The following is a 12,500-nucleotide window of genomic DNA, read 5'->3' on the forward strand; positions in this document are numbered from 1 at the left end:
TCAGCTCCGAGAGAAAGGACCGTACACGTACAGGTGAGGCTGGAACTCAGTGGGGTGCAGTCACTAAAACCTCTCATAAACATACTGCTTATGTTCCACTCTAACGCTGCATGAGAGCGTGATCCGGCCTCGGTTCCACACGCCTCAGAGAATCGTCCTTCAGATGTCTGTGCTGAACAGAAGGAGAGAACAAAAACTCATCCAACGTCAGTCTGATGCAAGCGAAAGCAAATGTTCCCCATCACCCACCCCTACATCCCTCCCCCTCCCCAGTCTCAGCCCTGTTACAGTCTGGATTCTGATTGGTCAGAAGCTGTTAATTAACATTCTTTCAATTAGTTCAGCTCTAAGACACAGGTTGACATTAATGCGCTCGTTCTTTATAACACATTACGTAGTAACAGCTCGTTCCCAGGCAGACGTAAATCTTATGCTGTGTTTATTGAACGCTGATGGAAGGAGTCTCCAGTGTCAGAGCTTTCTAACAACTAACAGTCAGAAGTAAAACTGTAACTTTTCACTTTGTTTCTCAGAAACATGACTCAGCATCCTGCTTTACTCTAACTAACCTTCTTAGCAATGTTCCTGCTCATTTTGCCTGCATATAAGAAATAGCATTTACACACTAGCTAAAGGAACCAGAATTAGCCAAATAAGCCAATAATAATTTAGAAAACACAAGTTTTCTTTAATATTTAGGTAAATGTTGATGTCTGTGACACTTTTGTCTCATTTCTACTATCACAGTTCCTTTATAATGTCTGTATATAAGAATTCATATCTACATGCTAGCTACATGCAAGTAAATCCAACTATTAGCTGTATAATGTTTTTTCTTAAAACTTCTGAGGTAAAATCTGAGGTAAATGTTGATATTCCTATTATGTTTATCTGATTTATATTATTTCTGTGCCTTTACATTACATATATATAAAGAAATAACAACCTACATGCGAACTAAAATCAAGATTTTACCCACACATTGTCCTTAACAGCGTCGGTGTAAAAGTTAAAAAAAACGAACGCAGCTAGATAAATACAAATCTAAACCATCTTATGTGTTTCCTTTATAATACGTTTTAACAATTTATCAACATATCTGAGGTAAATGTTAACATTTTAGATCGTTTTGTCTCATCTCTACTGTCATTTGCCTATAAATTGGTTTGTACAGTGAAAAATTTTAGGCGGGTGTGAAAAAATGCTGTAAACAATGAATGCTTTCAAAAATGGAAGTGTTAAACGTTTATTTTCATAAATGAACAAAATGCAGTGAATGAACAAAAGAGAAATCTAAATCTAATCAATATTTGGTGTGACTACCGTTTGCCTTCAAAACAGCAGCAATTCTTCTACTGTATGTACACTTGCACACGGTTTTCGAAGGAACTCGGCCGGTAGGTCGTTCCAGACATCTTGGAGAACAAACCACAGATCTTCTGTGGATGTCGGCTTTCTCACATCCTTCTGTCTCTTCATGTAATCCCAGACACACTGGATGATGTCGAGATCAGGGCTCTGTGGGGGCCGTGCCATCGCTTCGTGCTGGTTTGAAGGCAAAAGGTAGTAACACCAAATATTGATCTGATTTAGATTTTTCTTTTGTTTGCTCACTTTGAATTTTGTAAATTGACAGAAATAAACACTCATTATTTATATTTCTGAAAGCATTTTTTCACACCTGCCTAAAACTTTTGCACAGTACTGCATATATGAAAAATGAACAGCTACATGCTGAAATAATAATAAAATTATATTATAATGTTATTATGTATATTCTTAATAATTCTTTTACACATGCTGATATTCCTGATCATTTTGTCTGATTTCTACGTTGTACTCTGTGTATAAAAGGATCAACAGCTACATGCTAGCTAGATAAATCATTATTTTAACAAAACCTTTTTTTTTTTATTAAACAAAGTTTTTAATCCGCAGTGAGATAAATGAAAACTTTGAACCACACAGAATGTTTTATAAGTAATTTTCTAATCAATACACATCTGAGGAAACTAAAGGTTAGAGCTTTAGCGTTGACTACAACACGCTAATACTGGAGACTCCGCACATAAATGTTTCTGATCAGTCGACGAGTTTTATCAAATACGTTCTCTTTATCACATACGTAATAAACCGAGTGAACGCCCCGTGCATCCTTTCCCCTCAGACACATAATATAGAGTAAAGTTTAATAGCTGCGCTAATCTGATCTGATTACGGTTTATTATCATCCTCATTCGGGTTCAAAAGTCTCAGTCAGGTTTCACATGATTTTATTTTCCACAGTTATCAAACATCAAGAGCGTCTCTTTGCACGAGTCTGCGAAAGTGTGTTCTAATTAATCGAGAGCAAAACAAACAATACGTGGAACACACAGAAGAGTGTAATAACTGTGTGCGTAAAATGTTCAATAAAGTCTAATGAAATCTTTGTACCAATTCTTTAATTAATTAATTTTTATATTTTTCTCTATAAAAAACTCTAATGTATAATGAACTCTTTATTTATTTATTATTACATTTAATTCTATGTAACGTATTACATTTTATGTAACTATTTATTTCTATATAATTTTTTATTTCATTTATTGATGTATTTATTATGTTTCCTGATTCTTATTTTTATGTTTTTAATGTAAATATGATTCCCTTACCGTAGACAGCAGCTGTTTAGCGCTACAGTCTAGTTCAGTATGGAAAATGAAGTTGATTTAAATTAAAATAAAGCTGGTTAAAGTTAGCTGAGCTCCTGCTAACAGTTGCTAATATTTATATAGTTTTATAGAAATCACATATATTAAAAAAAAACATCTTTAATGTTGCAACAATATCACCAGACTATTGTATTTAGCTGCTAGCATGCTAATCCAACATTAACTAGCTACACAATTTTGTTATTTTGTTTTGTTAAAAAAAAAAAACTTTAATTTAGTCTTAAACATAGACCTACAGAATCTAGAAAATCTTTTCAAGCAGCTCAGGAGGAGGTGATGCAAGTGGCGCATGTTGATGACATCGTATCCCATGGCATTGCCTGAATAAAACACTGTTCACACCATAATATACATACAAAATATAGGCGATGTGTTGATTATGATCTGAAGCTCGTTCCTTGTGTGTGTTCCTGCGTTCTTCAGGACGAGGTACATCCCCAAAGAGAACGTGACGTTCTACCAGAACCACACCGTGTCCTTCCTGCTGCCGTCAGGAGCTATCTTTGAGCCGAGCATGTCTGTAGGAGCAGAGGAGGACATGGTGACCTCACTGAACATCGCTGTGGCTGTGGGTTACCATCTCTACTAAATATACACATACGCATTTTATATATACACGTCTGTGTGTGTGTGTGAGAGAGAGAGAGAGATTCTAACCAGTTTTTTTATTTATGTTCGTGTGCATTAGTGTCTGTGAACATTAGTCAACAGGAATTGCTGACAAACTCATTCTGACAGTCAGGATCTTGTCTTATTTGTATAGCTAGAAAAAAATGGTCATGACTCAGCAACGAAACACGGCACAGGATTAAAACCCTGATGATTTTTTTTTCCTTTCAGGGTGTCTACAATCTGGTGGGTCACGTGATGGCGAACATCATGATCCAGGTGTCCAAGTCGTCTCTGTTCCACACCAGAACGGTGAAGGAGCTGTTATGGGGCTACGATGACCCCATGATGAAGACACAACTGGGAGTTTTTTACCCGGTAGGAGATTGTTTACTGGAGATATAAAACAAATAATAATAATGTGCAAAGTTAAACAAGGTTAATTAGTTTGACCCAAAGTGCTTTATTGCTCTCACTCCATAGCGATAAACAAAAGAATGAAATTTTTATTTATTAGAGAAGATGTAATACTTTTTGTTTTAACAAGGATTCCGCGCTGCCACAGACAACGCAGCACGGCTAAATAGACATGATTAACACATGTGGAACAGGTGTGCAGAGGCGGGGAGGGAGAGACGAGGGCGGGGCAGACACGTGACACAGAACATAAACAGAAACACGTGGCCAAAGTCCGGGCAGTTATAGACAATTATAAAGAATTATAGAGTCTGATAACAAGACAGATGTGTGTGTGTGTGCATGTGTGTCTGTGTGTGTGTGTGTGTGTGTGTGTGTGTGTGTGTGTGATCAGTATAACGGAACCTACGATGGTCCCTACAACGTCTTCACAGGAAAAGATGACATCAGCAAAGTTTCCACCATTGACTCCTGGAACAACATGCAGTGAGTCTGTCTTTTCACACACACACCACACACATACACACTCACACACACATTCATACACACACTTACACACACCACACACACTCACACACACACACACACACACACACACACACACACACACACACACACACACACACAGACACACACACACTCATACACACACTTTCAGACACCACACACACACACACACTCACACACACACACTTACAGACACCACACACACACACACACACACACACTCACACACACACTTACAGACACCACACACACACACACACACACTCACACACACACTTACAGACACCACACACACACACACACACACACACACACACACACACACACACACACACACACACATTCATACACGCACTTACAGTACACACACACACACACACACACACACACACACACACACACACACACATGATCCCATTTCTGACCCACAAGGTTGAAGTATTTATCAGGACTACCAGTAGTCACCATGGTTTATGGGGACTCACTATTTAAGTGGAGATCTATCTACTGAAATACACAAAACCAAACAATCAGACGCATTCATCCAGGTCAGTGTCTCACAAACACACACACCCTGCGGAGAGATGCACACTTTTATGGAAAACAAACGTGCACACACATGGCAAAATTTTATTTTTTATCTATTAATCATACATGTCATACACACACACATTGACACAAACACACACACATTGCCACACACACTGTCTTACAGACATACACAGACACAAACACACACACACACATTCACACTCACACACAAACACACACACATTGACACACACACTGTCTTACAGACACACACACACACATACACACACACACACACACACAGATGGACAGACAGATGGACAGACAGACAGATGGAGATGTTTGGTTTGTCTTCTTGCATACTGATGTAGAGCTCAGAACTGGGTGGACTGTTGTCATGGTGATGGCAGCAGTGACACATGCAGAGAAAGTGAACAAGTAATAAAATAAACAGCAGTTTCAAAATGAGGATGTGACTCCGTGTGTGTGTGTGTGTGTGTGTGTGTGTGTGTGTGTGTGTGTGTGTGTGTGTTTTAGGACTCTGTCCTACTGGAACAATACCTACTGTGATATGATCAACGGCACAGGTGAGCTTTTACTCATCACACCTACAGCTGTGTCCCTAACGTACGTCAGGGCTCTGGTTCATTTCATGTGATTTGGGATGGTGCCTGAGGTTCTACTAACAACCCCAATGTTCAGAACAGACCCAGTGTGTTGGAGCAGAAGACATACTGTCATGTTTATTATTACAGATACAAGACTGACCTGTGTGTGTGTGTGTGTGTGTGTGTGTGTGTGTGTGTGTGTAGACGGCTCATCCTTCTCTCCATTCCTGGACAAGAAGATGCCTCTGTACTTCTTCTCCTCAGATATCTGCAGGTTTGTTTCATTCATCAGTAATCACAGCTTTTGCACAGCAGATGTGTTAGCGTTCGTTTGTTACCTCGTGTTTGCTGTGTTAAGGATTTTTGTTTAATGGGTTAACTTACTTTTTTTTGGGGGGGGGGCACGGTGGCTTAGTGGTTAGTATGTTTTGGGAGTTCGATTCCTGCCTCCGCCTTGTGTGTGGAGTTTGCATGTTCTCCCCGTGCCTCGGGGGTTTCCTCCGGGTACTCCGGTTTCCTCCCCCGGTCCAAAGACATGCATGGTAGGTTGATTGGCATCTCTGGAAAATTGTCCGTAGTGTGTGAGTGTGTGAGTGAATGAGAGTGTGTGTGTGCCCTGTGATGGGTTGGCACTCCGTCCAGGGTGTATCCTGCCTCGATGCCCGATGACGCCTGAGATAGACACAGGCTCCCCGTGACTCGAGAAGTTCGGATAAGCGGTAGTGAACACGAGTGAGCGTGAGAACTTACATTTTTTACCATAGCTTCTGCTGTATCTGTTTTCATTCGCTGCTGTCTGCTTGTTCTCTGGGTTACCTTTCGTTTACTAGACAAAATGTTGTTTGCTAGAAGTCTTTTGCTTATTGGTTCTCTTCAGATTGCTAGGTTAGCTTTAATTAACTGAGTGAACTTTTGTTTGTTTTTGCTTTATAGTTTTTGTTTGAACTCAGTTCATTTATACTTGCTAGTTTGCATTCATCCGCTAGGTTAGCTTTCGTTGCTAGTTTGGGTTTGTTCACTAGGTTCACATCAGCTGTCTCTAATCTGCACCGCTGTCTCTAATCAAGCGCGTCTCAGTACTTAGTCGAGCCTGACACTACACAATAGCCAATCATAAAATAGCACTATTGTATATGGGTAAGATTTAACGCAACAACCGATGAATAAAAAACATATTCATTAGAGAGGGTGTTTTCGATGGTCGGTTTGAACAAAACCTCAACATGAAACAGTTTGTCTCTGGACGGGACATTGTCCTCAATCATGTCCCTAAACATGTCTGGGCTTGTGCTGAACTGTTTTATATGGGAGCAACATTACACATGATAAAGGGGTCCAAAAAGGTAACAAACACCAGTCATAATCTCTCTCTCTCTCTCTCTCTCTCTCTCTCTCTCTCTCTCTCTCTCTCTCTCTCTCTTTCACACTCACACATACACACACACTCACACATACACACACACACACACACACACACACACAAATTAATAAATGGAGATTAAACAAATACTTTGTACTTGGTTAAATTTCGGTCAGTGATCCTTACCAAACACAACAACTCCCCATTATTGTTTCTTCTTTTTTTCATTTTTTTTCCTTGGGGGTGGGGGTGTGTTGGGGGATGTGGAGGTGTCACGCTTGCCTGTCTTCAAAACTTGAGAGCCCTGGTTCATGTGGCTCCTTTCGCTTGCTAGTTGTTGTTATTTGCTAAGTAAGTTAGCTTTTTGCTTGCTAGGTTTTTGGTTGCTAGTTTGTTTGTAGTTGCGAGTTTCTAGCTTAAGATTTTTCACTACACTTGTTTTAGCTAATCTGTGTTGTTTCGGCTCAGCGGTCCGTTCAGTGTTTATCCTGGTTTCAGAATGTAAACATCTCGTAACAGAGTTCACTGCTTTGTGTCCTAACGCAGAAACTCTGAGGTTTGATTATGACGTTCCACTTTATGAGATTATATAAGTATTTAATATCAGGCTTCACCACGTCAGCTCTTAAACACACTTTATGCTTCAACGATCCTTACTTCGGTTCACCTCGTTCCTTTTCCCGTCTGTGTCCCAGGTCCGTCTCGGCCGAGTTCGAGGGCAGTGTGGATCTGAAAGGCATCACTGTGTATCGCTACATGCTGCCACCCAACACCTTCGCCGCTCCCTCGGACAATCCGGACAACCGGTGCTACTGCATCACTAACGAGACCACCAGGAACTGCACCATGGCCGGCGTGCTCGACATCAGGGGGTGTAAAGGTGTGTGTTCCACAGGCAAAGACTAGTCATGTACTGAAACTGTGAGGAACAAACAAACAAACAAATAAATAAAAGCCCTGAATAATAAATACTTTGCTAATTGGCTGATTTGAAGCTTCTTTGAGTCTCACAGAAAACCTAAGCTCACTTTCCTTTCCTAGCTTAGCGGTCACTTGCTAATCTGCATTTTCTAGCTAAGATTTAGAGTTTGTGTTAACTGTTTGCCTGTGTGTGTGTGTGTGTGTGTGTGTGTGTGTGTGTGTGTGTGTGTGTGTGTTTTAGTTTTATACTTGTTTGATCATCAGGTTTTCCTTGCCAGGTTTTTTTTATGTAGGTAATCTTTTGTTTATTCATTCGCCTCCAGTCTCCAGACCTTAACTCTGTGAATTTTTTATTTTCCTGTGATGTGTGTGTGTGTGTGTGTGTGTGTGTGTGTGTGTGTGTGTGTTTCAGGTGCTCCTGTGCTCATTTCTCTCCCTCATTTCCTCTATGGCAGTAAAGAGCTGCTGGAACTCGTTGATGGTTTAAACCCGAACCCTGAGGAACACTCCACCTACCTGGACGTCGAACCGGTAAAGTTCCTGCTAGAACATTAAACAGGGCAGAAGGCAGCCTTACACCCTGCTCAGGGTATTAGGGCAAATCGTCAGGACTTCAGATGCGTCGAACTGTAGCTTGTGCTTGTTTTTGTTTATTAGTTTAGTTACCGCTTGCTAGTCTGTGTTTGGTTGTAAGGTTTGTTTTTGTTTTTGAGTTTGTTTGTTTGTTTGTTTGTTTGTTTGTTTGTTTGTTGATTTGCATTTGGTTGCTTGTTTAGTTTTCGCTTGCTAGTCTGGGTTTGTTTGTGAGGTTAATTTTTGCTTGTGTTCTGTCTGGGTGAGCTTTTATTCTGTAGAGTAACTTCCACTAGCTAGTTTGTGTTTCTTTGCTAGATTCATTTTTACCTGCTAGTCGATTCTCACTTTCCGGTGTCATCTATAAGATCAGAGTTGGTTGCTAGCTTCCGTTTGCCTGCTTGTTAGCTCACACACATTTCTGAGTGTTCAATGTAATGAAGTGTGTTATAGATAATAGTCACGGTTCCCTTGGTTACAAGAATAACCGTATATGTAGTGAACTGTCGTGTGTCTCAGATGACCGGCTTCACGCTGAGGTTCGCCAAACGCCTTCAGATCAACATGATGTACGGCCCGTCGAAGGAGATCAAGTACGTTTCAGAACATAATCGTGAAAAACATTCACTGCTGAGCTACAAGATGTGTGTAGAGTTCTACAAAGTGTGTGTAGTGTTGTTCAGGACTCACATAGTTTTCCACATGACCTCAATGTCTTTCTGTCTCAGGATCCTTAATAAAGTGAAGGAGAACACCATCTTTCCCATCGTGTGGTTAAATGAGGTCAGTGACCATCAGAAGATCTGTCTGTCTGTCTGTTGTCTTGTCTGTCTGCCTGTTGTCTTGTCTGTCTGTTGTCTTGTCTGTCTGCCTGTTGTCTTGTCTGTCTGTCTGTCTGTCTGTCTGTCTGTCTGCCTGTTGTCTTGTCTGTCTGTCTGTCTGCCTGTTGTCTTGTCTGTCTGCCTGTTGTCTTGTCTTGTCTGTCTGCCTGTCTGTCTGCCTACTGTCTTGTCTGTCTGTCTGCCTGTTGTCTTGTCTTGTCTGTCTGCCTGTTGTCTTGTCTTGTCTGTCTGCCTGTTGTCTTGTCTTGTCTGTATGCCTGTTGTCTTGTCTTGTCTGTCTCCCTGTTGTCTTGTCTGTCTGTCTGTCTGTCTGTCTGTTGTCTTGTCTGTCTGTCTGGCTGTTGTCTTGTCTGTCTGTCTGTCTGTCTGTCTGCCTGTCTGCCTGTTGTCTTGTCTTGTCTGTCTGCCTCTTGTCTTGTCTGTCTGCCTGTTGTCTTGTCTGTTTGTCTGCCTCTTGTCTTGTCTGTCTGCCTGTTGTCTTGTCTGCCTGTTTTCTTGTCTTGTCTGTCTGCCTGTTGTCTTGTCTGTCTGTTGTCTTGTCTGTCTGTCTGTCTGCCTGTTGTCTTGTCTGTCTGTCTGTCTGTCTGCCTGTTGTCTTGTCTGTCTGTCTGTTGTCTTGTCTGTCTGTCTGTCTGTCTGCTGTTGTCTTGTCTGTCTGTCTGTCTGTCTGCCTGTTGTCTTGTCTGTCTGTCTGTCTGAATGTTTGCATGTATGTCTATGTTTCTTGTCTGTCTGTGTGTCTGTCTGTGTGTCTGTCTGTATGTTGTTTCTCTCTGTATTGGTTTGTTTTCTGTATTTTCAAAGCTGTCTGTTTGATATCCCACCATCTGTAAGCATCTGTGTGTGTGTGTGTGTGTGTGTGTGTGTGTGTGTGTGTGTGTGTGTGTGTGTGTGTGTGTGTGTGTGTGTGCGTGTGTGTGTGACTTAGACGGCGGCGCTCGATGACGAAACGGCAGCCATGATTAAGGCGGAGCTCTTCTCCCGCGTGGACACTCTGGAGACGGTGCAGATCGTTCTGATTTCGGTTGGTGCGGTGATGCTGGTGCTGAGTCTGATCGGGGTGTGTGTGGAGAAGCGCAGGAGTCGTTTATCATACGTTGGGTGAAGTGTAACGAGTTTACACACCAATCATTCTGATCAGCAAAGATCAGGATCGTAGCAAACGCTCCAGCTCAGGAAACTACACAGTGCCGAAGTACGACAATAAAAGGACAAACACAACTACACTACACAACTACACCACTAGGGGGTGCTGGAGGGGCAGGACAAACTTTAAGGCAAACTTGTACCTTAATGCCACACATATTCAAACTTTCTTTCTTCAAACACTTTACATTTTAACGCTTTTATTTAAACATCTATAAAATAATGTCAAAATTTCCCCAGATTTAGAGAAACGTTTCATGTGATAAGTATTTAGTTTTGCACAGGAGCTAACAGGCTAATGGCTAACATAGTTTAATAGCAGGCAGGTTAGTGTTAATCGATCGGAATCACTTTCTTCCTGAGCACATAGAAGTGATTTAGATGATAGTAAAACATTTGATTTCTGTATTTAATTCTGTTCTTTTATCGTTAGGCATTCATTTAAATTGTGTTATTGAGACAGACGTCTTCTGAGGCGAGCGCGTGATGACTTTAACCCCGCGCGATCGGCACGATGCTAAACTTGTTGGCTGGGAATTTTACCTTTTTAGCTTCTGTGCAAAATAAAAGCAGTGAAATTTTGGAATCAACGTTTTCTCTAATGCTGTATTTTTATAGTATTTTGTTTATAGCACTCATTCAGTACTGTAACGAATAAATAAATTCTGTTCAGAACAAATATCATAAGTTTTATTCCAGTTTGAAACCAATAAACAGAAGAATGTTAAAAAATAAAAATAGAAAAAAAGGTTTGTCTTTTATTTCGTACAAGTTTGATCATCAGTGAGTGTTTGTGTTAATGCTAATAAAACACCTCGTAACTACTTATTTATTTATTTATTTATTTATTTATTTTTGGATTTTTATTCGATTGTATAACATTTATGTAATATGATTTTATTTCATACGTCATGGTGCACAAGCTTCGGTTCATTTCTCCTCAAGCGCCACCTAGTGGACGTGTTTAAAACACCAAAACAAAAAAAACCTGTGATGGAGAGATGTTTCGTGTTCGCTTGCTTTCTAAGCGTCCTACGTAATGTTTTATATACGAGTGAGTCAGGTGTTAAGATATAAACCATCAGTACCAGTTTCTGCCGTTTCCTCCCACTATAACCAGTAGGATTGTGCTGGATTGTGTACCGCTGGTTGAAACCATTTTTGGGGTCGTGGGTAAAATAAAAAAGTTGATGTGTTTGAGTGTGTATGAGATGAAGTGTGTGCAGATGTTTGTCTATCACACCGAGACTACAAGGTTACGCTGAGAGGTGAGGACATTCTTCATGACAGCGGACAGTGTTGAACTCCGCCGTCTTTGTAGTAGGTCTTTAAGATGGATTGGTCCATGAGGATGTTGTCCATCAAACGTCCAGTGATTTCTGCTCTGTGACTAAGTTGACGCTGAGGCTCCTCCCCAGTAGACCACTGCATCGTATTCAACACTCAGCCTGATTGAAGATCTCCAGCATCTTGTTGTTTACACTGAAAGATCTGAGCTTTCAGAAAATCCTCATCTTGTACACGGTCTCAGCGTCGCTCCTCCAGTCTGACGCCCAAGAACTTCTTCACCACATCACCCTTGATGGTCTCATTATTCTAGAACCCAGAATAATTGGTTTGGCTCCAGATATCTCCTGTTCATCTCTAACACACTCCAACACCAAAGACTCGTCAGGGAGCTTCTGCAAATGGTAGAGTGAGTCATTATTAAGCGATATGTTAGACATAACAGCTTCAGGGTGAAGACAGAGATAATGATGGAGAATTCATGCGGAAAATGAATCATGTTGATGGCGGATTAAACAGATTATCTTTATTAATAACGTTATTACTTTATTATTGTCCAGTAAAGCGGAAAGAAAAACGCACTGCCGTCGTTGTACTGACTGTTTAATGTAAATACTCGAGCTGATAACATTAATAAATAGAAATACACAACATTTGTGACATCGCTGGAATAAGAAAGAAAACCTGGACAATCAAAGCACTTTTCATCAACAGAAATATTAATTAATTAATTTATTCAGGTGTAACAAAGAATCCTCCGCAGAATCGCAGATTGTGTCAGAGAGAGAGAGAGAGAGAGAGAGAGAGAATGAGAGAGAGAGACAGAGAGACAGCTAGAGAGAGAGAGAGAAAAAGAGAGATGCAGAGAGAGATGGTGAGAGAGAGAGAGAGAGAGAGAGAGAAGGCTGTAAGTGAGTTGGACTCGGCTCAGGACAGCAGTTTAACCCTTTCAGCTCACTTTAACCACCCTCTCCATGTGGGGTCA

At 40.8% G+C, this 12,500-nt stretch overlaps 2 protein-coding genes across 2 annotated transcripts in view; one reads left to right on the forward strand and one right to left on the reverse strand.

Annotated features, from left to right (window-relative positions):
- The window catches only part of gnai1 (guanine nucleotide binding protein (G protein), alpha inhibiting activity polypeptide 1), a 29,984-nt gene extending 25,390 nt beyond the window's left edge, over window positions 1-4,594 (reverse strand). Inside the window, exon 1 of the mRNA XM_047803754.1 lies at window positions 4,534-4,594. The gene's annotated coding sequence lies outside the window, so the exon portion shown is untranslated. The remainder of the gene's footprint in view (window positions 1-4,533) is intronic.
- cd36 (CD36 molecule (thrombospondin receptor)) overlaps window positions 1-11,056 on the forward strand; it is a 14,536-nt gene extending 3,480 nt beyond the window's left edge. Inside the window, exons 2-12 of the mRNA XM_027160783.2 lie at window positions 1-33; window positions 3,138-3,282; window positions 3,555-3,701; window positions 4,135-4,226; window positions 5,316-5,365; window positions 5,591-5,660; window positions 7,442-7,626; window positions 8,080-8,198; window positions 8,760-8,833; window positions 8,969-9,023; window positions 10,011-11,056. The exon at window positions 1-33 is cut by the window's left edge and continues 128 nt beyond it. Of these exons, the coding sequence (XP_027016584.2) occupies window positions 1-33; window positions 3,138-3,282; window positions 3,555-3,701; window positions 4,135-4,226; window positions 5,316-5,365; window positions 5,591-5,660; window positions 7,442-7,626; window positions 8,080-8,198; window positions 8,760-8,833; window positions 8,969-9,023; window positions 10,011-10,187 (1,147 nt within the window). The 3' untranslated portion in view covers window positions 10,188-11,056. The remainder of the gene's footprint in view (window positions 34-3,137; window positions 3,283-3,554; window positions 3,702-4,134; window positions 4,227-5,315; window positions 5,366-5,590; window positions 5,661-7,441; window positions 7,627-8,079; window positions 8,199-8,759; window positions 8,834-8,968; window positions 9,024-10,010) is intronic.
- The last annotated feature ends 1,444 nt before the right edge of the window (window positions 11,057-12,500 follow it).

This window comes from Tachysurus fulvidraco, chromosome 19 (genome assembly GCF_022655615.1).
Source record: "Tachysurus fulvidraco isolate hzauxx_2018 chromosome 19, HZAU_PFXX_2.0, whole genome shotgun sequence".
In the NCBI taxonomy this organism is placed as follows: Eukaryota; Metazoa; Chordata; class Actinopteri; order Siluriformes; family Bagridae; genus Tachysurus; species Tachysurus fulvidraco.